The following is a 26962-nucleotide window of genomic DNA, read 5'->3' as shown; positions in this document are numbered from 1 at the left end:
TAATTTTTCGCCTCGAGTTTTGAATCACCCTGTATCAATATAACCGAGAAAAGTGTTTGAAAAGAAGTATTCGAATTCTGAATATATTAATCAGCATTCAAAACTGCTGCAATTACGCACGTTTCCAATCTCTACGATTAAATTAAGAATAAGACGGCACAGACCTACGACGGCTCACCTCCATGTGCGTTCTGCACTCCCTGAGTATCCACGCCAGCGGGATGCTTTACTAACCGTAGAGGTGAACGTAAGGTAAGGTAAGGGAGCAAGGAAGGCTAGCCACTCCAAAGTGCGTTCTGCACCAACTGAGAATCCCCGCCAGCGGAGTGCTTTACTAACAGTAGGACTGAACGTTGGGAAGTAATGGACGAGAGAAGTTTAGCCACTCCAAAGTGCGTTCTGCACCCCCTGAGTATCCACGCCAGCGGGGTGCTTTGATAGCAGTAGAGGTGGACGTTGGGAGTATGGGATGAAGGAAGTTTTTGCCACTCCAAAATGCGTTCTGCACCCCCTGAGTATCCACGCCAGCGGGGTGTTTCAGCAGTAGGAGTGGAACTTAAACCGGGGAGTAAGGGATGAAGGGAGGCTGAAGTAGGAGTGGAGCTCGAACTGTGGTATAGGAAGGGTGGAAATGGGAGCTGAAGTTCCAACAATATTAAAAAAACGGAGTGTCGTCTTACCTATGGTTTCTGTACGGGCACTTGCACTCAGAAAGTAAGAAAATGAAATTATTTTAAATAGAAACTTTAAAACTTCCACATAAATGCTCTACTTATCAAGATGTTTAGTTTCTACCTCTTTCACAAACTCAGTATATGCTTCGTCAACATTATTACCTAGGTTTACTTCAAGAAAGAATCTGTGAAATAATAGGAATTTGTGTCTAGGTACAGTGGATTACCAATATCATCGCTCGATTTTATTCCACAATTCATCCCTTTCAAATGAAGTATTTCCAAAGAATGTTGATCTTTCTTTACGAAACTAAATCAATCAATTCACTTCCGATAAATGTCTTGATTTACTAGAAAATCTCTGTTAGGCCGTACAAATCTCGAAAAGAGTACGTCAAAGTTTGTTTACATTTCGCAGCGCCCTCAACGGTTATTGGATTCGCGAATTAGTACGGCGATCGTTCTCTTTCTCTCTACTCTTCTTTTCTGTGTGTAGATAGAGGAAGAAGAGATAGTGTTCTGTGGGAAGAACCGGTTCTGTCAAAGAGGATCTGTGGTTCCTTTGTCTATGGCTGCAAAGATTCTATGCCCTATGGTTCTGAGTAACAAATTTTGCTGTTAACAGTCGCTGCTGTTAATCTGCCTAGTTTTCTACACAATTTATAACCATCATATTTATTCTAGACTATAAAATCTTTGCTAAAATCATTCGTAACTCCTCGAATCATTTGATTTGTGTGAAGAATTATTCGTGTACTAAACAGCACTCCCCCTTGTCAAATGGTAATTTGACACCCTGGCAAGTTAAACTGAATAACACTCAAAGATTATAACACATGTAATATATCTGCTTACACCATATGGATTGTATTGTACGACTTCCAGATAGTAGTAGATTTGGCATAGGTAATTCGTGATTTGGACAATTTCTTAATAAATTTCTCATAAACATCATTCTTCTCTGCTTCTGAATGAGAAGAAAAATGGAACATTCTATTGAAGAAGAGGCAGTACATATTGCTCATGATGGGTGAGTATTCATGTTCCCATAACCTTCAATTTTATTCTATTTTCCAAATATCCGATTTGTTTCAGTGTGAAGTTAGAAGGAAATTCCGGGATTGTAGACGTTTTTGAACAATTTATAGATGAAAAAGGAATTCATGGTAGAGAAGAATATATAATCAAGAATGAAGAAAGTGACTCATGTTTATCAGATACAAAAATTGTTACAAATCAATCATCAACTGCCTCTATTACAAATGAATCATCTCAAATGTTAGAGACACTGAAATACTCGGAATCCCCTCAGGTGGAGAAGTGTACAACTCAAGTGGATGATTTTGAGACAAATAATGAAGAGAGCCGTACAATACATGCAAGATCTTCTCATTTGAAAATTGAGAATCACAAGTGTGCCTCATGTGATTACGTTACGAATAAAAAAGATGCCCTTGAAAATCACATTGATTCTGTCCATTTAAATATGGAGAAAAATGAATGTAACTTGTGTGGATATGCTGCAAGGTATAAAAGTCAACTGAAAAAGCATTTCAACCTTGTTCATTTGAATATAAAAGAGCACTCGTGTCACATCTGTGATTATGTTACGAGTAGTAAAGGAAACCTTCGAAAGCATGTCGACGGTGTTCATTTAAATATAAAAAAGCACAAATGTAACTTATGTGATTATGCTGGAAGTAGAAAAGGTGACCTTAAAAATCATGTCGACTCTATTCATTCAAACATCAAGGAACATAAGTGTCACTCATGTGAATATGCTACAAATAAGAAAAGTTCCCTCGACAGACATGTAAAATCTATTCATTTAAACATTAAGGAACATAAGTGTCATATATGTGATTACGCTACTAGTGTTAAAAGTCGCCTTGGTATACATATAGGGTCAGTTCATGTGAAAGAATCTTCTCGTTTGGAACTCAAGTGTGATCTATGTGAGTTTGTTACAAGTAGAAAAGAGTACCTTAAGAAGCATATCAAAGCGGTTCATTTAGATAACAAGAGATACAAGTGTCACTTATGTGAATATGCTACAGGTGCAAATAAGGAGCTGAAAATACACATAAAATCGGTACATTTAAAAATTATGGAACACAAGTGTCATTTGTGTGAGCATGTAACAAATATAAAATATGACCTTCGAAGGCATATCAACACGGTTCATTTAAAAATCAAGGAGCACAAATGTCACTTATGTGATTATGCTGCTCACGAAAAACACCACGTTGAAGCACATGTAAATTCTGTTCATTTGAAAATAAAGGAACACAAGTGTCACCTATGCGATTTTGATACAACGAATAAAAATGTACTTCGAAGGCATATCAACGTGGTCCATTTGAATATCAAGAAACACAAGTGTGAATTATGTGATTTTGTAACAAGTGCGAAAGATAGGTTGCGAAGTCACGTCGATTCTGTTCATTTGAATATCAAGGAGCACAAATGTGACTTATGCGAATATGCCGGAAATAAGAAATCTTCCCTTGACGAACATATTAAAACTGTTCATTTGAAGATAAAGGCACACAAGTGTGACTTATGCGCATATGCTACAGGTCGAAGAAAAGACCTAAAAGTACACATTAGATCTGTTCATTTAAAAATTAACAAATACAAATGCCATCTATGTGAGTATTCTACAAATAGAAAAAGGGTACTTGAAAAGCATGTTGACACTATTCATTTGAAAATTAATGAACACTAGTGTCTTATGTGCGACTATGTAACTATCAAAATTATGTAAAAAATCTAAATAGCTAGTAACAATAGTCAGTTATGTGTCTATACTACAAATAAACTATTTTTGTCTCAGTCTTAAGTTCTTTAAACTAATTTCTTTACACTATTAACATACACTACCTCTATGTTATTTACACAATTACTCACATGTGCGCCAGTAGAATTTTTCTAAAGGGGGGGTAAAATAAAAATAGTTTTTTTCCATTTTAACATTCATTTTTAGAATCTCAGCAACAAGAGATGATAATACGGCTTAGTCTACTAAAAACGAAAACTTTTCCTCCTAGTAAGCTATGAATACGGTAATTTTTTTCGAAAAAAATCGAACAAAATATGGGAGGTTTTTTATAAAACAATATTTACGAAAGAAAAAAAATACAGCGTGGTCCAGATCTCAACTAACAAATTTTAATCACATTTTGTTTGTTTGTCGTATAAACATATGTCGAGAAATACTTCCTCTCCGAGATATAAAAAAATTTTAGAAGCACTAAATAGATGTAACAATTTTTTTTTATTTTATAACATTATTAGGGGCAGTTCGTTTCACTGCAAAATTCCTACCTTGATTCACCTAGCGATCGCAGCGACTCCTATTTTCCCCCTTTTTTGGAGAATCGTTTTTAGTGGCCAGAGTAACAAGTTGTTACTCTTTCGTACGGCTCTACTCTGTGACATAAACACAGATTTAGGTTTATGACAAATGATAAATCTTTGGTTTATGAGAAAGTCTATGGTGGGCCTGTTTTTATTATTAAACAGAGACAAGTTATTAATGTTATTAAATTTACAAAGAGGATAATTATATATTTATTTTTAAAAGGTTTTAGGAAAAAAAATGGATATGGGTGATATAAAAGAAGAGGTGCATATTATCCACGAGTGAGTTTTCATATCCATAATGAGTAACTTTCATTATTTTTTGTATGTGTACATTTAAATTTTCTCAAAAAATAGTATTTCTTTCAGTGTGAAGTTAGAAGAGAAGTTAGCAGTTTTTGAACAATTTATGGATGAAAATGGAGATCATGATAGAAAATATATAATTAAGAATGAAGAAAATAACTCAAATTCCTTAGTTATGGAAGTCGATGCAAATCATTCACCTGCCTCTTTTAAGAAAGAAATACCTGGAGTATTAGATCTGGTGGGCAATGAATCTCTTCCTTTGAATATCAAGTGTGACTCTTTTAAAGAAGAAAAGCCTCAAGTATTAGATCCTCTGATGAATTACTCTGAAACGATTCACTTGAAGCAGTATGAATGTGATAACAGTCGTCTTCCAAGTGAAGAAAATTATCTTGAAACTGGCATACAATGTAATAACGCTTCCAGTCTGGAAGATCACGATAAACAATATGCTGAGAATGAAAAATATGTCTTGGAACAACATATCGAGAAAGTTCATGTGAAAATCAAAGAAAACAAGTGTCATCTATGTGAATATGTTACAAATAATAAAACTGCCCTCCAACGACATATCGACTCGGTTCATTTGAGAATTAAGGATTACAAGTGCCACTTGTGTGAATATGCTGGTAGTACCAAAGGGGTCCTTAAAAGACATATAAAATCTATTCATTTGAAAATCAAAGATCACAAGTGCGATTTGTGTGAATATGCTGGGGCTTCCAAATATAACCTTAGGAATCATATGAAAATTTTCCATTTGAGAATTAAGGATCACAAATGTGACTTGTGTGAATTTGCTACAATTACGAAAGCAAGACTTGAATCACATGTGAACTCTGTTCATTTGAAAATTAATGAAACGGAGTGTCTCTTGTGTGAATATGCTGTAAATAATAAAAGGGACCTTGAAAGACATGTAAAATCCGTTCATTTGAAAAATAAGTGCCACTTGTGCGAATATGCTCCGAAAGCCAAATGGGACCTTGAAAAACATATAAAATCTGTTCATTTGAGAATTAAAGATCACAAGTGCGACATCTGCGAATTTGCTGCCAGTACCAAATGGGACCTTATGAAACATATGAAATTTTTTCATTTGGGAATTAAGGATCACAAATGTCACTTGTGTGATTATGCTACTATTAAGAAATCACGACTTGCATCACATGTAAAATCTGTTCATTCAACAATTAAGGATGAAAAATAACATGCTAACTGTCTTTGATGAATACAAAATATGTTGGTTCCACTATTCTAGAATGCAATTGTAACTTATGTAAATATACAAGGAATGAAATAAAACGGTTGTTAGCCCTTTGAATATCATTCAATAAAGTTATTTTCTCTCTCTCTCTCTCTGAAATAAAACGACCTTTGTTTTCATTCAAAATGGATGTCAACTTGTTTACTGCAACTGACACCATGCAAATTGTTACATTATTATTAATTTTTCAATGTCTGTACATCTATGGAAGATAATTCCCCAAATTAAAGGTCCTTTAGCGTTCCTCAAACATCTGAAGAACAATTGAATCATCACTTGGAAGAACAGACCTGTTCTAGAAAAAGGAAGATTGCAGTGCAGACATTATTCTTTTTCAAGAAACCCACTGTGCAAACCAAGAGGAACTCCAAGAAAGATGCCTTTTAGCAGGTTATGTTTTGATTTGTTATCTTGTTATTTTAGATTTCAAGCGAACATTCAAAGCACTCAGTGTTCATCATACAGGGCAACACACCTTTGCAACTCTTTTTTTGTTTTCTCCATCAAAAATTATGAGAGTTCATCTAGTTACAACACTTCGAAAGTATTATTAAGTTTATGTAGGTCATCTCAAATCATTGCTTAGTTTACGAAATGAAATAAATACATAAGGTGAGTCACTAGTGCTCGATCAGTCGATAACTCTTAGAAATTTTGGACTAGGCGAACTTTGGCGTAATCACTATAATTATTTTTGACTTCATAGAATGGTCCGAAAGTGACAAAACACGATACCGCTTTTTTATATCATATTATATAATTTATATTATTATATTCTGATTTATTTTTTTATATTATATTCTTAACGATTGTTCATCTGAGATTTGGTTTTGCCAAAATTTCCAACAACGAATTTTGAAAAAGCTGTAGTTAATTATCCACACAGTAACCTGACGCCGGGTTAAAGAAATGAAATTCTGCACTCTCTAAGTCTCTAAACCAAAACATTCTCACCCACCAATAAATCGCTTGTAAATACAACGCATTCGTTAAGTCGTACGAAAGTATTTGAATTATTTTCAAATATCAATTAACAATAAGCTGTCAAATTCTGAACAGCGATATCTAGGGTGTGAAGAACGAAACTGTTTCCTTATCCCCGAAAAACGTAAAACAAAATTGACTAGACATCCTACTTACAGATTCCTTCGTTTCTGGTATTTTATTTTCTATGGTTTTTCTGTTAGATTGGTTAACCATAGAGAAAGGGAAAGTCTTGTCTCTGTGGTTAATCTCTCTCATCATAATCAAAGATTATAATCTATAATCTTTGATCATAATAAAATATATTACCACCAGAGACAACCTCTCTGATTACCACAGAACAAACCCATGACTTACTTTATGATATATTACATTATTAACAGAGAGTTGTCTCTGATTATTAATATCTTTGTAGTCATAGACAAACGTTTGTAGTCGTTTTAGGAGGAAAAATGGATATGGGAGAACTCAGTATTCATACTAAAGAAGAGGTGCATATTGTCCACGAAGAGTGAGTATTCATATTTGCATGATTAACTTACGTTATTTTCATTTTTTCCTTACATTTAAATTCACCAAAAAAATAGTATTCCTTTCAGGGTGAAACTAGAAGTTTCTGAACAATTCATAGATGAAAATGGGGTTCATGGAAGAGAAGAATATATAATCAAGAATGAGGACATTAGCTCAAATTCCTTAGAAATGGAAGTCGATGCAAATCAATCACCTGCCGCATATAACGAAGAAATCCCTAAAGTATTAGATCTACCGAGTATTAAATCTGAATTAGTTCTCTTGGAGCAGTGTGAATTTCCTAAATGTCAAAATGATTATCTTGCACTTGAAGGAAAGTATCATTATGATCATACCGCAAGTCCTAAAGATGACAAGAAACAGCATGCTAAATTAGAAATAGAAGACATTTTTGAACAGTTTATAGAGGAAAAAGTAGTTCATGACAAAGAAGAATATAAAACTAAGAATGAAGACAGTAACTCAAAAGCCATAGTAATTCAAGTTTATGCAAATGATTCACCTGCCTCTTTAACTGAAGAAATTCCCGGAGTATTAGGTCGAGCAGGCAATGAATCTCTTCTTTTGAACATCAAGTGTGCCTCTTTTGAAAAAGAAAAGCCTCAAAAAAATGTAAAATCGATCCATTTGAATCACAAGTGTGACTTGTGTGACTATGTTACAAATAAGAAAAACAACCTTAAAAAGCACATCAGCCGTATTCATGTAAATTTAAGAAAATACGAGTGTCATTTATGTGAATATGCTGCCAGCGAGAAGCATATGATCGAACATCATGTAGAATCTGTACATTTGAAAATTAAGGCACACAAGTGCCAACTATGTGAGTATAGGACTAATAGAAAACACAACCTTAAAAAGCATATCCACTCTGTTCATTCAAATATCAAGGAACACACATGCCACTTATGCGATTTTGCTACGGTTAGTAAATATAATCTTGATGAACACATCAAATCTGTTCATTTGAGAACTAAGGAACACAAGTGTGACTTATGTGAATATGCTGCCAGCGTGAAAAAATTACTAAAAGTACATGTGAAATCGGTACATTTGAAAATTAAAGAGCACAAGTGCCAACTATGTGATTACGAAACGAATAAAAAAGATAATCTTCAACAGCATGTCGACTCTGTTCATTCGAGTATCAAGGAACACAAGTGTCACTTATGCGAATATGCTACGGCTCGTAAAAGTTCGCTAGATACACACATCAAATCTGTTCATTTGAGGATTAAACCACACAAGTGTCATTTATGTGAACATACTGCTAGTAGTAACTTTCTGATCCGACGACATATTAAATCTGTTCATATGAAAATTAAGGTACTCAAGTGTGACCTATGCGAATATGCTGCCAGTGACAAAAGAGTACTTGAAGCACATGTGAAATCTATGCATTTGAAAATTGAGTGAAACTATATGATTATGCAACAAATGAAAAAGGAATACATAATTTAATGTAATTTCAATTATTTTAGGAAACTTGTTACCAGTCTGCTATTTTCACAACCACAGTGCTGATCTATATTTGTATATAATAATATATATATCTAAAACAGTACAATAAAACATCTTCTACTATCAACATCTGCTGCCGTTTCATCATCCACCAACTGTAATTTTAACATGTATGTGTTCTGTACAGTGAACTCTAAAAGAGCAAATAAAATTGTGTTATTAACAGAATATAGTGAAATTGTAGTAAAAAAAGTATGTAGAAGACAAGAGAGATGAAGAAAATTTAGTTTATTGCACCCTATGCTTTCTTACTATAATTTTAATTAGTCTTTTAATAACTCAATTTTCATTTGGTTTCCTGTGTAAATCAATAAATCGTAATTGATATTTGTACTTTCAGTTATTATTGATTTTTTCTATCAAAAATTATTTTCTACTTTTTAATTCGATTTGATTTTGAAGCGTGTTTTCTTGTTTTTTTGCTATAATTTTATTTTATAGATTTTTAGTCTTGAAACCTATCGAAAGTACGTATTTCTTTATTATAATGGTGAGAGGAAAGCCCTATCAATGTTTTTGAAGAACTGTTTCAGGAATTGGAAAATAAGTTCTGTTGACCACGAATTTGACACATATTCCAAGAAATCTAGTCTGTGCTGGGTGCAATATAAATAACGTTACAGTGGATATGTGGATAATTTGGAGTTAGGGGCATCGATGGGTCTGACTGCCAGCGTTGGTTTATGTATTTTAGGTAGGGTTCACCCCTAGATACCACACCCCCCGGGTATCCACACCAGCAGGGTATCGGAATAACAGCAGGGGTGTACACTGGAAAGTTAGGAAAAATTAAGGAAGGTTAGCCACCACCGGGTATCCACACCAGCAGGGTATCCTACTAAGGATATTCTGTAGTGGTAGAACTCAAAATGTAGCAGAGGATGGATAAGCCTGGAGGCTGATGTTCCAAGATAGTAATGCGGAGTGTTGTTTTACCTCTTGATAGTTCGACTTAACCTCCGGATATTGCACTTATTCTTCCAAAAAAAAAAACTGAAACACTTATTTCTAAACCACTACGGTACAAGCTACAGTGTATGGAGATTAGGAAGAGGGAGAACGATCGCCGTACTAGAAATATGTCTCCAAAAACGGGGAAAATAGGAGTCGCTGCGATCGCTAGGTTGATCACTTATTAGAGTAGATTCTGTTTCCAATACTCAGCTGAGAACCGTTATAAACCATATATTATGTTATACCAATAAAATTCTTCAAGAATATTCACTTCTGAACCATATAGTTTTATTGGTTAGATATTCTTATTCAGAAGAGTACAGGGTGAGTCTTTGACTCCTACAAATATAAAACTAGTGCTGCACTGGATCACAGAACCTCAAATATGAATTAGGATATCTTTAAATATATGCTCTATTTTTATAATATGCACTCAATGACCACTAGTTTCACTAATGGAATATTCTATTACAGTGAATTCCATTGAAAGAACTAGCTTCATATCCTTTGGAATAATTCTAGTGACATCAAAATATGCACTCGCACTGCACTAGTTTTACCAATAGAAAACGCTATAAGATACCATAAAAATTCCAAAAATTCAAAGAACCCAACTCTTGAAGCTAACTTAGACGCTATCTGATGAATATTTGCACGTTGAATAAGTAAATGTGCGACTGTTTTGAACCGTTCTGGAACCATCGTAAAAGCGAACCAAAACTACAGAGGCTGAGCCTCAGATCAATAAAAAACATTATGTCTTTTCTGAGGGCTGAAAAAAAGAAGAAAAAGAAAGGTATATTAGCATTGAACTCTATGGGTTCCCATAGAGTTCAATGTATATTAGTGTTCTGTAATGTAACCAAACCAACTCTTTGATGTAACCATGCTCTTGTTCTGTGCTGTTATCAAAGAAAAAACCCACAGATTACAGAAAAACCTGTGGCGGAAGGGCATTTTTCTGCATTCTGGAATGAAAAAATAATTAATTAAAAATGGATATTGTTGAAGGTTGTATTAATATTGAGGAAGAGGTACAAAGTACCTGTTATGGGTGAGTATATGTTTTCATATTTATATTCATGATGCATTCATAACTTTTCATATTCGTGTTCTGTGTCTTCCATTCGTTTGAATTCATTTTGCTTAGGATTAATTCAATCAAGTAGTCCTACTTCTGTTCAATCAAAGCTTAATGTTTGGTTCAATTAACTCTAAAAGTCTGATTTCTTTCAGAGTGAAGTTAGAAGCAAAATCAGAAATCTTGGACATTTTCGAACAGTTTATAGATGAGGAAGAAGTTCATGATAGAGAGAAATATTTAGTTAAAAATGAAAATAGTAACCCAAATTCTGTAGTTATAGAAGGCGATGCAAATCATTCACCTGCCTCTTTTACCAAAGAAATTCATCGAGTATTATATCCGGCGGATAATAAATCTCTTCCTTTGAATATCAAGAATCACATGTGTCCTTTGTGTGATTTTGAAACCAATGATGAAAAAGACTTTGCGTTACATATTCAATCGGTTCATTCGAATTATAAGTGTGACTTATGTGAGTATGTTACAAGTAGAAAACATCATCTTGAACAGCATGTCGACTTGGCCCATTTAAATATCAATAAAAACAACTGTAACTTATGTGAATATTCTTCAATTAAAAAAAGTGATCTGGATATGCATATAAAATCTGTTCATTTGAAAATCAAGGAATATAAGTGTCATCTATGTGAGTATATTGCGAGTAGAAGAGTTTACTTACAGAATCATATCGAGGGTGTCCATTTGGATATCAAGAAACACAAATGTCACTTTTGTGAATACGCTTCGAGTGACAAAAGTAACCTTGAAATGCACATAAAATCGGTCCATTTAAAAATTAAGGAACACAAGTGTAAACTATGCGATTATTCTGCAAGTAGAAAAAATGTACTTCGAGAGCATGTTGACTCTGTTCATCTGAATATCAAAAACCACAAATGTCACTTATGTGAATATTCTGCCAGAGAGAAACGTATCGTCCAACGACACGTGAAATCTGTTCATTTGAAAATTAAGGATCACAGGTGTCATCTATGTGAGTATTCTACAAGTAGAAGAAATGCACTTCAAAAACATGTCGACTCTGTTCATCTGAATATCAAAAACCACAAATGTCACTTGTGCGAATATACTGCCAGTGAGAAACGTAGCATTCAACTACATGTAAAGTCTGTTCATTTGAAGATCAAGGATCACAAGTGTCGGCTATGTGAATATAGTGCCAGTGAGAAAAGTTTCATCCAAAGACATGAAAAATTTGTTCATTCTAAAATTAAAGAACACAGCTGTCACTTATGCGAATATGCTGCGTGTAGCAAACAAGCCCTTGAAAAACACATAAAATCCGTTCATTTGAAAATTAAGGATCACAAGTGTCATCTATGCGAATATGTTGCCAGTGAGAAATGTCTCATTCAACGACATATGAAATCCGTTCATTTGAAAGTTAAGAAACACAGCTGTCACTTATGCGAGTATGCTGCGTGTAGCAAACGAGCCCTAGAAAAACACATAAAATCCATTCATTTGTAAATTTAGGAACACAAGTGTGTTTGAAAAGTATCTTCAAAATCATGTAATATCTGTTTTTTAAATAGTAATGGCGAGTTTATACAGAGCTACTAAGAACTACTACCTAAGAAAGCGACCAATCTAATGCCATTTGTCCCTTCTTAGGTTCTTAGTAACTCTGCATAAACGCACCATCAGTAACAATTATTATTTATGTAACTATTCTACAAATAAATCAGGTTAATTATGGAAGCAATTGAAATCTTTTTATTCAAATATAGGTAATTTCTCCACTGCATCCCTTTTCAAAGAGAAAATTTGATTTCCTTCATGTGAATGTAAAATGAGAGTGGTCTTTCATAGAATAAGTGTTTCTTTCGTCGTCAAGAATCTACTTTTAAAATATTTGTACCATTAATCGTTTCGAATGTCAAAAATACATTTTCAGGTATCAATCTAGCATATGTGTTGGAATTTCAGCAGAGGTCAGTGTCAGGGGGTAACATAACTTTGGTATTCCGTGTACGGATAACGGACGCACATTATTTTGAAGTCTTTTTTCCGTTCTGAACCACCCTTAGACCCATGCACGCTACAGTATTTCACCATTATTAAATGTTTTTATCAACAAATATGGAATTTCTTCCCAAAAAGTATAGAGTAAAAAATGGGAAACGAAGCGACTTTTAAGTGATATGAGCGCCATCTGTGTTTCGAATGTGTTTCTAAGATTAAAATATTAATTCCGAGGGCCATTTGCAGATACATATGAAATTTTATAAGATATAAGATGGCTCAGCTATCTTCCGATATGAATTGTACAAATTGAACTGAGTTTATTAATTGAAAACAAGGTATTGCACAGAAATAACACCTTTGACGTTATATGATCATCATATAATTTTGTGTCCTAATCAAACCTCTATTCGTTGTCCATAATTTCAAATTTTTGTAAATTTTTTATGAATTGCGAATAAAAACATAGCACACCCACGCGTATTTCATCGATATCAATTGATACCAAAAACTGTTCAGATGAACACTAACAAAACAAAGCCATACTTTTGTTTTGTCCCTCAGAATGTTTGTTTTCTGGTTTCAACAAAGTGATAGAAGGAATAGAATTCGAATTTCGCGCCCCTCAGTTATAAACAGTTTTTCTTTATTGACAGTACGTTTTCAGCGCCATCTCATTGTCAAATGTGTTATATAGGCGAATCCAACTACCGATGAGGGCGCTGCGACTTGTCAACAAACATGGCGGAAAATGAGTAATCATCGTGAAAACTCTATTGTGAAAGCAATGTTATCGTAGATTTTATTCGATTATAGAGATATTTGTAAAGGTAGTGAATAATTATGGGATTATTGATTGTGCTCGGGTTCCTCCAGAACTTTCCTGAACATGTTGGTGTCGTTTGATGGAAGATTTTACAAGAACTTATATCCAGAAGATTTCATTCTATCATCACACTCACATGAATTATGTAATTTGTGGAAATAAATGAATGTAAATATTTGAGATAATTTATTTGGATGAAAACATATTATGCAGTTCAAAATGCCAACACAGAAATTATTTTCCAGTAATTACAACCAACTCAACAAGACCGCCTGAAAATTAATTCTACGGTTGTAATTTCATTAACGAAATTTGAAATTCTTGTGGAACGGTTTAATTATTGATCACTCTCAACTGCTTGCAAAATTCCAAGTCAAATCACTACTTTTCATTTAAAATGTTCCCAACGTATCATCCCTTGAAGATTGCAAGTCCAGTAATGCATGTACAACTTCAGGTATGTCAGAAATTTAATCTCATATACTTTCTTCTGCTCAGGTTTCTCGGCACTATTGAAATCATGGAAATGAAAATTCGCATTGCCTTTCTTAATCGTCCAACACTAGAAAATTCATCTAGAACAAAGATATCTCCTAACCTAAAATTATAGTGAAAATTGGTAAATAGTTTCTCAACTGAATGACACTGATATAAATACTCACTAAATTATTTTAATACCTATTTTTCTAGTCAGACATCCAAAAAGTTTTGTGAATATAGTCCACTGGTAACCGAATATGTTATGAAAATATCTAACCCAAAGAAGTAAAACACAAGTTATTACTCACTTTCTAGGTTTGTGATTTGGCCGCTAGGCGGCGTTTAGATTTTTGGATTCGCCAATAGTTTAAATCAAAATTTCGTCATCCCGTTATAGCCAGCGCGCCTATTGGCAGAAACATGAACTACGCTATTTGTACATATTTAAGGGGACAAAAATCTATGGTCTCCTAACAGCGATCGTTCTCTTTCTCTCTACTCTCCATAACCAAAGAGTAACTCACAGATTACAGAGTAACTGTTACTCATTTTTATGAGACAAAACAAAGATATTACACATATCTTTTAGACAAAATGTCTCTGGTACATAACATTAGACTTATAAAGTCTATGCTCTGGTATTATAATAGTGTTCTGTGGTGCCTACTGCGTATTTCCATATTTGTGTTCTGTGCTACTCTCAGATCAATTTTTTTATTGATCTGAGGTGCTACTCCATTATTTATTTTCCTTCAGAGCAGAGGGCAGAGGTCATTTAAAATCATTGAACTCTATGGGAGTTCAATGTTTAAAATTAAGCATAGAGAAAGGGAAAGAGGAGAGTAGTCAATTCAGTGTTCATGGGCGACACGTTTAGTGGCGCCCCCCTTGGCTACTGGAGAAACTAATCCGAAAAAATTTGCGCGGGAAATTCAAATAACGGCCTCGTTTTTGAAATAATATTTACCAAGTTCGAAAAATACACTCCGTCGCCTCTCTCTACTTCTACTGTTCTTTTTATCGAGTTTAGTGGGAAAGATTCGATTAAAAGAACGATAGGAGTAGAGAGAGTCGATGGAGTGTATTTTTCGAACTTGGTAATTATAGATTATAGAATCATGAAATAGTGTAATAAAATAGAAAATCAACTGAAATAAATATATATTCATGAAAATATTAGAAAATTACATTTGTATAGAAAAAATATACAGAAAATTAACCGAAATGAATATATAATAGAAATATTTGACAATAACAACTATAATTACAATATTGTACAGGATACATTATATAAAGGAACTGATCTTGTAAAGGGTTGAATGGATAAATAATATGGGCCAAACTAAACACAAAAACTGAACTTTGATATACATGAATAACTGAATTTGATGGATTCAGGCTTTATTTCTATGTGGTCATATCATATTGTATATTATCGTAATACTTTTTTACAATTATTAGAGAAATACATACCATACTCCAATTAATCATGAACAACCAAGTCCACATGTTCTTCACATGTAAACCAGAAAAATGTTACATGCGACTTTAAAAATAATTTCAACTTAGGGGTTATCGATGCAATATGTCCAAATGGCGGTACAATATGCCATTCTCATCATTTTCATAACTCTTGTTGGATTTAGAAATGGTCAAATATCAAATTATTGCAGTTTTATATGATGTAATAATAACAGTTCGAAAAGCAGCAAACATATTTCCCGGAGGATCCCCTAGATTGAGACTTCTAGTTCTCAAAAACTTGAATCCCTGGTCCCTACAACTTTTGTGTGGCATTTATTGTTTGAAGCCATCCAGACTTGAAAGCCATTTGAGTCTTTCTTGTTTCTTCTGGGCATAGGATCTGAAAAAATATTCTATATTTTGGTATCCAAAAAATGAATGACATTTCGCAATTTTGTAAAATCAAGCAATACATAATTTTAATTGATTATAGAAATAGAAATATATACAAAAACTCACCATGTGTTCAAAAGCAAACAATTTCTTCTTCGAGGAATAAACAAAAATCTCGAAATACTCTAACTTTCTGCATTAAACAAAACAAACTCAGAAGGAATGACGGAAATCAGCTGACTTGAGTTCTGTCATAGATTACAGATTTCTTTCATCCACATCCACTAGTTCTTGAACTGGTCACCAAACACTAGCGCCATTTCCGACGGGATTCCAAAAATTCTTAACCTAATTCTAAAAACGTGTCCCCCGTGTTGCCTATCTATTCGGCAGTCTCTCTTTTCTCCATTGAACTTTAGTTCAATGCTTTTCTCTTGTCTCTGAAATTAAGGAGCACAAGTGCCATTTATGTGACTATGCTACAGACAGAAAAGAGAATCTTCAAAGGCACATCGATTCTGTTCATTCCAATCTATGGAGAGTAGAGAGAAGGAGAACGATCGCTGCTTTGAGACCACAGAGTTTTTGTCCCCTAAAATATGTACCAATATGGTAGTTCATGCTTTTGCCAACAGGCGCGCTGGCCATCACGAGAGTGCGAAATTTTGATTTACACGAATCAAATTGTAGTTGGCTCGTTGGCTGAGTGAACTGTTTCCCTGGTGACAGATGATAGGAATATTATTATTTTCGATTTTTGATAAGAGAACAACATATGACCATGGGGAAATGTTGAAGCGTGCGCTAGTATAAGAGTGTTTTGGCATCGGAAAGAAAAGGAGAAGAGATAAAATTTCCGAGAGCATTTTTGAGAGAAAATTGAAAAAAACCTTATCACAAGAATCGACTCCGAATCAATTTGTGTGTCAAGAGCACTTTTGCGATGAAGATATCGAAAAGATGATGGATTCATTATAAACGAAATCGAAATTGTCATCCCTCGTGAGAAGTTGACTCTTCTGAATAAGAATATCTAACCAGTAAAACTACATGGTTCAGAAGAGAATATTCTTGAAGAATTTTGTTGGCATAACATAATATATGGTTTATATCGGTTCTCAGCTGAGTATTGGCAACAGAATCTACTCCAATACCTGAGTGATAAATCTGAGACTGTTACCTTTTGTTGTCTTGATGTGTACTACGCCTTACTTCGGATTTATATAATTTTGACGATTACGGTAAACCAACTAACATAGCTGCTTTCAATAAACAATGATAAACAAAAGTAGGTACAATTTTTTTGTTCAGTGATTTCTTTTGAATTTCATTGATTTCGACTTGCATTTTATTGCATATAATTCAGAGAACTCATATTTAATATAGATTTGAAGAAAGGTATTTGAAAAATCATCAGAAAAACCACGATGACACATAACCTAAAATAAAATGAAGGCTGTTTATTTCAAATCATTGAACTAGTTCAATGTTTCAAATTGACGCTTGAATCCCCACCCCTTATCGACACCCGCTTTAATCGCAGCGACACCTATCCTACGTTTCCTATTTTCGGGGACACATTTTTAGTACGTCGATCGTTCTCCTTCTCTCTACTCTCCATAATTCCACTCATTGAACTCTATGGTCCATAGAGTTCAATGATTCCAATATCAAGAAACACAAGTGCCACTTATGTGAATATACCGCAAATGAGAAAACCTTACTTAATAAACACATAAAATCTGTTCATTTAAAAATTAAGAAACACAAGTGTCATCTATGTGGGTACAGTGCAGCTGGAAAAAATATCCTTAAAAGACATCTCAGCCATGTGCATGCAAATACAATCAAGTCAGAGACAACTGAGTCTCTGACTTAAGTGAACCTAAAAATGAATCATAGTTGATTTCGAACAGTTCTGCTTGCTTTGTAATTGTCATGAAAAGCCTTTCTTGTTCATGTAACTGTAATATTTTTTGTTGAATTGTTTTCATCTTGTTATCGAGACATAAGGAATGGGCATCTTTTTTTGTTTTGAAGATATAACAAATTTTTTATTTTTTGTTAATTTAGAAAATGTGTCGTAACTTCTCTCTTTTCGAAAATATCTAAAGAAGATAAAAACTACAGGCATTTTTACACAATGAATACGACAACAACTTTTTTGTCCTTTACAAATGAAATGCGCCCCAAATTAAGAAAAAGAAAATAATATTTGATGCCTATGGTCAGGAGTGAGATAACCTCTTTCATGTCTGTCTCCATAAACCATAGACCTATTAATCACATGTGTTTTATATGTTTATATCATGTTTATATTGTGTTTATATTTTATATAAACATATAAATTTTGTTCTTCACATCACAGATACCAAACAAAGATTCTGTTTGCAGAGTATGTGCCTGATATTTTGTTTATAAATTTCTCTAAGAAATTTTTATATATACATATTTGTGAACCGTTTTAAAAGGAGAAATGGATATGGGTGATATCAAAGAAGAGGTGCAAATCATCCACGAGTGAGTCTCCATATTTATAATGATTAACTTTCGTTATTTGTTGTTTATCCATTCGTTTAAATTTACTCAAAAAAAAATTTCTTTCAGTGTGAAGTTAGAAGAGAACTTAGAAGTTTTTGAACAATTTATAGATGAAAATGGAGTTCATGATAGAAGAGAATATATAATTAAGAATGAAGAAAGTAACATAAATTCCTATATTATGGAGACCTACGTAAATCAGTCACCTGCCTCATTCACCAAAGAAATTTCTGGAGTAATGAATTCACCGATCAATAAATCTGAATGTCACCTGGTTGATTATTGTGCAGATGAAGAAAAATATCTCGATAATACCTTCAATTCTAAAGATGACGAGAAACTCCAAGCTGAATTAGAAATCATAGACATTTTTGAACAGTTTATAGACAAAAAAGGAGTTCATGATAGAGAAGAATATATAATTAAGAATAAAGACAGTAACACAAATTCCTTAGCTACAGAAGGTATTGCAAATCAATCATCTTCCCCTTTTACTAAAGAAATGCCTGGAGTACTATGTCCAGCGGGCAATAAATCTCTTCCTTTGAACAGCAAGAATCAAAAGTGTGTCTCTTTGGAAGAAGAAAAGCCTCGAGTATTAGATCCTCTGATGAATAATGCTGAAACAATTCACTTGGTGCAGTATGAATGTGATAACAGACTTCCTTCAAGTGAAGAAAATTATCTTGAAACTGACATACAGTGTGATAATGCTTCTAGTCCTAAAGATCACAATAAAGAAAATGTAAAGTCCCTCCATTCAAATATCAACAATCACAAGTGTAATTTATGTGAATTTGTTTCAACTAGAAAAGACAGCCTTCAAAAGCATGTCGAACGTGTTCATCTAAATATAAAAAGACACAAGTGTCATTTATGTGATTTTGCTGCAAGTGAAAAAATAAGACTGAATGTGCACATAAAATCCGTTCATTTAAAAATCAAGGAATACAAGTGTCACCTGTGCGAATATGCTGCGAATGAAAAATGTGTCATTGATCAACATATCAAAATGGTTCATTTGAAAATTAAAGAAAACAAGTGTCACCTTTGCGAGTATGTTACAAGCAGAAAAAGTACTCTTCAAAAGCATATTGAATCTGTTCATTTGAGAATTAAGGATCACAAGTGTTCCTTATGTGAATTTGCTGCAAGCTTGAGAGCTGATCTTGAAATACATGTGAAATCTGTTCATTTGAAAATTAAGGATCACAGGTGCCATCTTTGCGAGTACGTTGCTAGTAGAAAAGATACTCTTCAAAATCATATCGACTTTGTTCACTTGAATATCAAGAAACACAAGTGTGATTTATGTGAATATGCTGCTAGTGTCAAGAAACGCCTTGAAGCACATGTGAAATCTGTACATTTGAAAATTAAGAAATACAAGTGTGACTCATGTGAATATGCTGCCAGTGAAAAAAAGGCACTGAAGGTACATGTGAAATCTGTACATTTGCAAATTAAGAAACACAAGTGTGATTTATGTGAATATGCTGCGAGTGCCAAGAAACACCTTGAAGCACATGTGAAATCTGTACATTTGAAAATTAAGGAACACAAGTGTCACTTATGTGAATATACTGCAAATGAGGAAACCAAACTTGATAAACACATAAGAACAGTTCATTTGAAAATTAAGGAACACAAGTGTCATCTATGTGAGTTCATTACGTGTAGAAAAAGTTACCTCAAGAAGCATGTTGACAATGTTCATTTAAATATAAAAAAACACAAGTGTGACTTATGCGAATATGCTGCACCAGAAAAATATAAACTTGATGTACACATAAAAATAGTTCATTTGAAAATTAAGGATCACAGATGCCATCTATGCGAGTACGTTGCTAGTAGAAAAGATACTCTTCAAAATCATATCGACTTTGTTCACTTGAATATCAAGAAACACAAGTGTGATTTATGTGAATATGCTGCTAGTGTCAAGAAACGCCTTGAAGCACATGTGAAATCTGTACATTTGAAAATTAAGAAATACAAGTGTGACTCATGTGAATATGCTGCCAGTGAAAAAAAGGCACTGAAGGTACATGTGAAATCTGTACATTTGCAAATTAAGAAACACAAGTGTGATTTATGTGAATATGCTGCGAGTGCCAAGAAACACCTTGAAGCACATGTGAAATCTGTTCATTTGAAAATTAAGGAACACTAGTGTCACTTATGCGAATATACTGCAAATCAGGAAACCAAACTTGATAAACACATAGGAACAGTTCATTTGAAAATTAAGGAACACAAGTGTCATCTATGTGAGTTCATTACGTGTAGAAAAAGTTACCTCAAGAAGCATGTTGACAATGTTCATTTAAATATAAAAAAACACAAGTGTGACTTATGCGAATATGCTGCACCAGAAAAATATAAACTTGATGTACACATAAAAATAGTTCATTTGAAAATTAAGGAATACAAGTGTAAACTATGTGAGTATACTGCAGGTAGAAAAAATAATCTTAACAGTCATATCGCCAATATTCACGCAAATATAGAAAAACCTTTTGGGGTAATTGGAAAATGAATCATAGTTGGATTTGAGGAAGTTTTTATTGTTATAAGTATCATTTCTTGTTCCTGTCATTTATGTTTTTTGTTAATTGTTTTTTTTTTCACCGGTGATTGAGACAGTGGAGTGACTTATACCAATCTTGAATTGAATCAGACAGATTCTCGAACGTTGGCTAGTGATTTATAAAATAAAGGAGCTAATGTAATTTTAATTATTTTAGAAAACTTGTTGTACAATCGACTATGTTAACAACCACGGTGTTGATCTATAGTTGTATGGACTGAATAAATAAATATATATGTATATATACCTCAAATAGTGATTAGTTATTAAGCTGCATTTGGACTTTCGAGGCCCACTGGATGTTAATCACGGAAAATATCCATGTTGTCTATGTTTCAACAATTCTTGGAATCGAATTATGGAGAGTAGAGTCAAAGTCAGAGTAGAGTGGAGAACCTTTGGGAGAACTCTTTGGGAGAACGGTCCTCATAGAATATAAAAGTTATTCAAAGGTTCTTCTTTTCTCTACTGTACATCACAGAACAAAAAGTTGCTGCTTAAGGTGGTGTCGGTGGGTACCTGGTATCACAGCACTCTTAAACAAGAGGCTTAGATTAGTCTAAGACAAGAGGGCTATGCTGGTATGGAGGGTACCTGGCAAAGACTCTTTGATAGGAGGCCATTAAATCATAGATAGACATACATTAAATATTTTTGGTCTATGTCTGATGATGATCTGTGGTGTGTAGATAGAAGAATAAGAAGTGTTCTGTGGTAGAAGCACAGAAGCAAAGTCATTGGCCAACATTGAACTCTATGGGAACCATAGAACCCATAGAGTTCAATGTTGGCCAGAGACAAATATCAAAGTGGTGTAGAAAACCATTTTTCATTCTTTTTGGAATGAAAAAAAATAATAAACGGATATGGCTGAACATTGTAATTATATCAAAGAAAAGGTATATATTACCTGTGATGAGTGAGTATATATTTTAATATTTATTGTGATAGATACTCAGTTCAATGAAAGATTACTTAAACTTTTTAGTTCAATTGACTCAAAAAGTCTTATTTCTTTCAGAGTGAAGCTAGAAGAAAAATCAGGAATCGTGGATATTTTTGAACAATACATAGACGAAGAAGGAGTTCACGATAGAGAAGAATATATAATTAAGAATGAAGAAAATGATACAAAACCCTTATTTGAAGAACTCAATGCAAATCATTCATCATCTGCCATTCTAATCGAAGAAGTTTATTCCGCAGGTGAAGAAAAATATCCTGATAAGCACATGCAGTGTAACCATACTGCCAAAACTGAAGTTGATAAGAAATGGCATGTTAAATCTCCTCTTTTGAATATCAAGAATTGCAAGTGTCCTTTGTGTGATTTTGAGACCAATTACAAAGAAGACCTTGCATTACATATCAAATCTGTTCATTCAAGTATCAAGTGTGACTCATGCGAATTTGTTACGAGTGAGAAAGACAACCTCAAACAGCATGCCGACTCAGTTCATTTTAAACAAAGATGTAATATCTTTGATTTTAAAATTAAAGAACACAAGTGTCACCTCTGTGAATTTGCTACGAGTAACAAAAGAAACTTTAAATTACACATAAAATCAGTCCATTTGAAAATTAAGGAGCACAAATGCTACTTATGTGAATATGCTGCGAGCGACAAAAATATGGTTCAAAAACATGTAAAATATGTTCATTTAAAAATTAGGAAACACAGCTGTGACTTATGCGACTTTACTGCGAGTGTAAAACAGAATCTTGACAGACACGTAAAATCTATTCATTTGAAAATCAAAGATCACAAGTGTCACTTGTGCGAATTTGCTGCGAGTAAAAAAAACGGCCTTGAAGTACACATAAAAACTGTTCATTTGAAAATTAAGGAACATAGGTGTCATCTATGTAAATTTGCTGCCAGTGAAAAACACAAACTAGACAGACATGTAAAATCTGTTCATTTGAAAGTTAAGGATCACAAGTGTCATCTATGCGAGTATGTTACAAGTAGAAAATATTACCTGGAAAATCACGTTAAATCTGTCCATTTTAACATTAGGGAACACGAGTGTCATATGTGTGACTTTGTTACAAGCAGAAATGTGTACCTGCAAAATCATCTAAAATCAGTTCATTCTAGCAAATAATCCTTTGTGTAAATGGAAAATCAGTGTTCTATCAGATTTAGAAGCTAAAAAGTTAATATCTCTTTTGGTCAAAAAACCGCTCCTGATCGTGGATGAACATAAACTCCTTACTATCTCTTCAGTAACTATAGCGAAACGATGAAGGGTTATGAATAAAACCAGATTAGTTAGGTAATTCAACAAAATAAAGTTAACTAATATTTAACACAGAGGATGAATTTGGCAGCCCTTAAAACTAAGATACTTTTAATTTTACTGCTTGTATTATATTGGGTTATGTTGTTAATCCTTTCGAGCAACGGACAAATTCAGGATATTAATCTCTTGAGTTATATGTAGTTGGAAAGATCCTGTGTAGTCTTTGTTTGGAAATGCTTCATTTCCAAGGTACAGACGTTACAATAAGAGACAACCCTGAGGATGTTTTGAAAGAGTTCTCAATCCATGAGGAGAAGACTGGAGACTGGACCATAGAAAGCTGCGACTGGTCCCTTGTAGCCTAGCTGAATTTCAACAATTCTTGTAATTTGAAAAACTTTTTGATGTAATAAAGTTCATTTTTTATTTTTGTTTTGAAAAGTGGTGCATCGTAGAGAAAAAACGCTGTTAAAAATTGAGCGAAGCCCCCCTCCAACTTTGCTCTTGTCGGCGCTCTGGAGGGCCACGTACCCCAATTCGGCTATGCGCTAATTGACCGAAGCAGCAGCCCCACTCTCAGTGTTTTCCGAAGCGGAAACCAACACATTTTTCTTATACTTATAATTCTCTTTGTTAACCTTGTTGAAGTAAGTTCTCATCGTTCTCACTTAGATTGTTGTGAAACCTCTCAACTGTTGATCAAAGTAATTTTCTCTTAAGTCTTCTCAGTCAATTCTGGTGCTAATTTGTTCAGCTCAAAAGGTAATGTATCCGCAGTCTTCTCAAAATTATTAATTTAACTATTTTTATGTTCTTTTCATTTTGATGAAATGAGTCGTTCGTTCAAGATGAATCTTCTCAAGTTTTTCTCATTGATAATGAATACTGATTCATTGTTTTCTCTTTTATTTGAATCAGGTTATTTCATTTCTCAGTCAGCTCTGATGGTATAACCTCTCTTTTACATATAATTAATTACTGTTGTCGAGTTTCAGATGAATGAATTCTCATATTCTCCAGGGTGGACCCTGGATTTAGTAGTTTTCCTTCGGAACACGATGTGAACTTCTCAAATATGGTTCAGCGGTCATTGGTGAGCCATGATACTAGTTGACAGTATCTTGTCCTGGTTCCACCCTGGAAGGTTTGCTTTGGTACTCGTGTATACTCTCAGTTGTTATTTATTTATTTATTGACATGTACAATTAACGGTAAAAACCCATTTGAAGAAAAATTAAAACAAGTTAGAATCTGTTATGATCTACTTATATATATACTTATATATTATTATATAATACTTTGTACTCTCATTGATACATTCTCATTGATCGCTCTGTCACTGTAAACGTTGTGTTAATTTCGAATTTATAGAACTTTCTTAGAGTCTTAGTCTGACCTCAAGTGACTTCTCATTTGAACTGCGCTGGATTATGTCTGCTTTTTGTCAAATAATGTCTCTCTGAGTCTATAGGTTTTGTTGATATTTTTTTATTACTGTATTAGTTTCATGCAGGTGACTTATTCATTTTATGATTGAACGAGATACAATAAATGTTTTAACAATACCATCTCCAACTAAATTATCCGGTAATACAAAATCATAACAACCCCGATTTTGAACAAACGCAGAGACTGTTTTTGTTCTCAATTGAATAATAATAATAATTTATTTCTCCTTTAAGACATAATACAATGTATAGGAATAGTCACTAAGAAAAAAGTGAAATAACAAATACAACTGAATAATGAAAATTCAAAAAAACACACTTGATAAGTTCAATAAAAAGAAAACAGTATTAGAGAATAATTAAATGATACAACCATGTGTTGAAGTTTAATTTTTTCTTTACAAAATGCACCCTCGTTTTAGATTAATTCGATCTTTTTAATTTGCATACTTTCATAATTCATGAGCCGTTTGGAAGAGCTTCCTGAAGTGAACAAACCCATAAAATTTGATCGAGATCGGACCTTGCATTCCAGAAGTATTGGTATCGAAAATTTAGGCCAATGTTCATGAATCACCCTGTATCTCCGAAACTTAGGATACAAAACAAGCAACTTTTCTGAAAGGCCTGGATGACCTGCATTCACCATTATGTTATGTCCAACGACTCATGAAACACCCTGTAGATCTATCATCGGCGCACGATACGGTGTGGAAAGATGGTTTCATTTTTAAACTTTAGTCACTTAAAATCTGATAAAATGTTTCGTTTGAAAGAGAATATCTTATCTGATCTAAGACTTCTTGTTTTTGTTAACGATAAAAGCAGTAGTTTCAAAACTTTAAATAATAATGGACTTCCACAAGGTTCGGTATTATCTCCTCCTCCTTTAAAATTTCATTTATATGATATACCTGATGATACGTCATTCGAAAAATTCATTTACGCCGATGATATTGCTCTTGCTTTTCGCCATTCTGATTTCGAACTTATAGAAAATACTTCGAGCCAAAGATTTAGAAATCCTGACAAATTATTTACTTGAATGGCGTTCATGTCCTAATTCAAATAAAACGAAAGTTAATCAACAAAAAGTAGAGTAACTTCTAATGATGATGTTTTACAACATGATTTCAATCCTAAATATCTCGGAGTAATATTAGATTCTTCATTGACTTTTGAAGTTCATTTGGAAAGTTAACGTTTAAAATTAATGTCGAGGAACAATATATATTTCAGAGACAAGGAGATACTACATCTCCTTGTTTCAGAGATTAGCTGGTTCTTCATGGGGTGCTGGTCATCACACTGCGTTGGGCATCTTTGGCGCTACCGGAACCATCAAATCTACACCTCTGCATATTGGCACAGCTGTTCCTTTTTAGAAGGCTGTGATATTGGCCTTGTTTATAGATATATAAACAAGGATATTATGGTTACCCCGATTACCCGTACTTTCAAACATCGTACCACCTCATATTCGCCGACAGGTGGTATTCTCGAAGTCTTGGAATAAAATCCTTTCCTTCCCAAATTTGTTCTTAATTTTATTATGACAGGGTGTTTCACGAATGATTGTACAGGCTTTCAGGGCAGATGGAGGACATTTTGGTGAGTCTGAATCAGCGTTCGAAAAATTTCCTAACTATGTTCGTTCAAGAGATACAGGATGTCTTATGTATTTTGTCAAGATCTTTCAATCGGTATTACTCTTAGAACATAGAGATTCTTTACATGGATCTTCACGAAAATTTCTGGGACCTGTGCTAAATATAAACAATAATGACGAAATTTTCCTCAGAATCTACAATGAATACTCTTTCCTATCCTATCAGGATCAGTGGCACACTGGATTCTACACACTTTCTTTCTAGATATCTCTCAGACTGGAAGCATTATCGCATTGTAAGCATGTTTTCAGTCAATTTTTTTCACTTGCAGGACTTCTATGACATATTCATACCTACCAAAGATTATTGTTCTTACTTCTCCAGGTGAGTTGGTTCTGAATTAATTATAAATGGATCTAATAATCGAGGAATTTTTTCAGTTAAAGATGCTTATTCTGTATTTTAACGAATTTGGCTACTTCCTTCAACATATATATTCTTCTCTATTATGAACTCTCCCTTTTCATCTGTGAATTGTTCAAAAACGTCTATTATTCTAAGTTTCTCTTCTGTCTTCACACTGATAAAATATTTGAAATGATGAAATATAATCACCATAAATATTGTCTGATCACATGCAGGCAATATGCATATCCCCTCCAATATTAATACTACATTCAAATTTCAA

The 26962-nt window shown here is 33.7% G+C and overlaps 6 protein-coding genes and 1 long non-coding RNA gene across 8 annotated transcripts; 6 read left to right on the top strand and 1 right to left on the bottom strand.

The window, feature by feature from the left end:
* The first annotated feature begins 1253 nt into the window (after positions 1-1253).
* LOC123308762 (zinc finger Y-chromosomal protein-like) lies at positions 1254-3509 on the top strand. Its single transcript, XM_044891583.1, has 2 exons — positions 1254-1704; positions 1770-3509. The coding sequence occupies exons 1-2, from the start codon at positions 1646-1648 to the stop codon at positions 3400-3402; spliced, it is 1692 nt and encodes a 563-aa protein (XP_044747518.1). The 5' UTR covers positions 1254-1645; the 3' UTR covers positions 3403-3509.
* A 704-nt stretch (positions 3510-4213) lies between these two features.
* On the top strand, positions 4214-5699 carry LOC123308782 (zinc finger Y-chromosomal protein-like). Of its 2 annotated transcripts, none has more exons than XM_044891615.1 (2): positions 4214-4319; positions 4407-5699. In XM_044891615.1, the coding sequence occupies exons 1-2, from the start codon at positions 4276-4278 to the stop codon at positions 5554-5556; spliced, it is 1194 nt and encodes a 397-aa protein (XP_044747550.1). In that variant the 5' UTR covers positions 4214-4275; the 3' UTR covers positions 5557-5699. The 2 variants fall into 2 exon arrangements, with proteins under 2 accessions (XP_044747550.1, XP_044747549.1); XM_044891614.1 differs by having other exon boundaries at positions 4395-5699.
* A 1293-nt stretch (positions 5700-6992) lies between these two features.
* Positions 6993-8985, top strand: LOC123308690 (zinc finger Y-chromosomal protein-like). The gene is made up of 3 exons (XM_044891459.1): positions 6993-7108; positions 7197-8640; positions 8737-8985. The coding sequence occupies exons 1-2, from the start codon at positions 7050-7052 to the stop codon at positions 8545-8547; spliced, it is 1410 nt and encodes a 469-aa protein (XP_044747394.1). The 5' UTR covers positions 6993-7049; the 3' UTR covers positions 8548-8640; positions 8737-8985.
* A 1555-nt stretch (positions 8986-10540) lies between these two features.
* On the top strand, positions 10541-12416 carry LOC123308778 (zinc finger Y-chromosomal protein-like). The gene is made up of 2 exons (XM_044891609.1): positions 10541-10660; positions 10843-12416. Exons 1-2 carry the CDS (start codon positions 10602-10604, stop codon positions 12179-12181), a joined length of 1398 nt encoding a protein of 465 aa, XP_044747544.1. The 5' UTR covers positions 10541-10601; the 3' UTR covers positions 12182-12416.
* A 2710-nt stretch (positions 12417-15126) lies between these two features.
* LOC123308791 lies at positions 15127-16237 on the bottom strand. The gene is made up of 2 exons (XR_006537162.1): positions 15966-16237; positions 15127-15846 (listed from the first exon to the last, which is right to left on the bottom strand). It is a non-coding gene; the product is annotated as an uncharacterized LOC123308791 (long non-coding RNA).
* A 1885-nt stretch (positions 16238-18122) lies between these two features.
* On the top strand, positions 18123-21203 carry LOC123308755 (zinc finger Y-chromosomal protein-like). The gene is made up of 2 exons (XM_044891560.1): positions 18123-18359; positions 18447-21203. The coding sequence occupies exons 1-2, from the start codon at positions 18316-18318 to the stop codon at positions 20551-20553; spliced, it is 2151 nt and encodes a 716-aa protein (XP_044747495.1). The 5' UTR covers positions 18123-18315; the 3' UTR covers positions 20554-21203.
* A 546-nt stretch (positions 21204-21749) lies between these two features.
* Positions 21750-23581, top strand: LOC123308689 (zinc finger transcription factor Trps1-like). Its single transcript, XM_044891458.1, has 3 exons — positions 21750-21889; positions 21992-22443; positions 23466-23581. Exons 1-3 carry the CDS (start codon positions 21837-21839, stop codon positions 23579-23581), a joined length of 621 nt encoding a protein of 206 aa, XP_044747393.1. The 5' UTR covers positions 21750-21836.
* Positions 23582-26962: the final 3381 nt, after the last annotated feature.

The sequence above is a fragment of the Coccinella septempunctata genome, chromosome 2 (assembly GCF_907165205.1).
Source record: "Coccinella septempunctata chromosome 2, icCocSept1.1, whole genome shotgun sequence".
Lineage (NCBI taxonomy): Eukaryota > Metazoa > Arthropoda > Insecta > Coleoptera > Coccinellidae > Coccinella > Coccinella septempunctata.
The sequence above is the reverse complement of the archived record's forward strand: the minus strand, read 5'-3'. Positions and strand labels throughout refer to the sequence as shown.

Bases quoted from the DNA above. Each gene is read 5' to 3' on its own strand.
- LOC123308755 (XM_044891560.1), top strand. From the start codon at position 18,316: ATGGATATGGGTGATATCAAAGAAGAGGTGCAAATCATCCACGA. The intron at 18,360-18,446 runs GTGAGTCTCCAT...AATTTCTTTCAG, and splicing joins GAGGTGCAAATCATCCACGA to TGTGAAGTTAGAAGAGAACT.
- LOC123308689 (XM_044891458.1), top strand. From the start codon at position 21,837: ATGGCTGAACATTGTAATTATATCAAAGAAAAGGTATATATTACCTGT. The intron at 21,890-21,991 runs GTGAGTATATAT...TATTTCTTTCAG, and splicing joins GTATATATTACCTGTGATGA to AGTGAAGCTAGAAGAAAAAT. The intron at 22,444-23,465 runs GTAATATCTTTG...TTCATTTCCAAG, and splicing joins AGTTCATTTTAAACAAAGAT to GTACAGACGTTACAATAAGA.
- LOC123308690 (XM_044891459.1), top strand. From the start codon at position 7,050: ATGGATATGGGAGAACTCAGTATTCATACTAAAGAAGAGGTGCATATT. The intron at 7,109-7,196 runs GTGAGTATTCAT...TATTCCTTTCAG, and splicing joins GTGCATATTGTCCACGAAGA to GGTGAAACTAGAAGTTTCTG.
- LOC123308782 (XM_044891614.1), top strand. From the start codon at position 4,276: ATGGATATGGGTGATATAAAAGAAGAGGTGCATATTATCCACGA. The intron at 4,320-4,394 runs GTGAGTTTTCAT...CTCAAAAAATAG, and splicing joins GAGGTGCATATTATCCACGA to TATTTCTTTCAGTGTGAAGT.
- LOC123308778 (XM_044891609.1), top strand. From the start codon at position 10,602: ATGGATATTGTTGAAGGTTGTATTAATATTGAGGAAGAGGTACAAAGT. The intron at 10,661-10,842 runs GTGAGTATATGT...GATTTCTTTCAG, and splicing joins GTACAAAGTACCTGTTATGG to AGTGAAGTTAGAAGCAAAAT.
- LOC123308762 (XM_044891583.1), top strand. From the start codon at position 1,646: ATGAGAAGAAAAATGGAACATTCTATTGAAGAAGAGGCAGTACATATT. The intron at 1,705-1,769 runs GTGAGTATTCAT...GATTTGTTTCAG, and splicing joins GTACATATTGCTCATGATGG to TGTGAAGTTAGAAGGAAATT.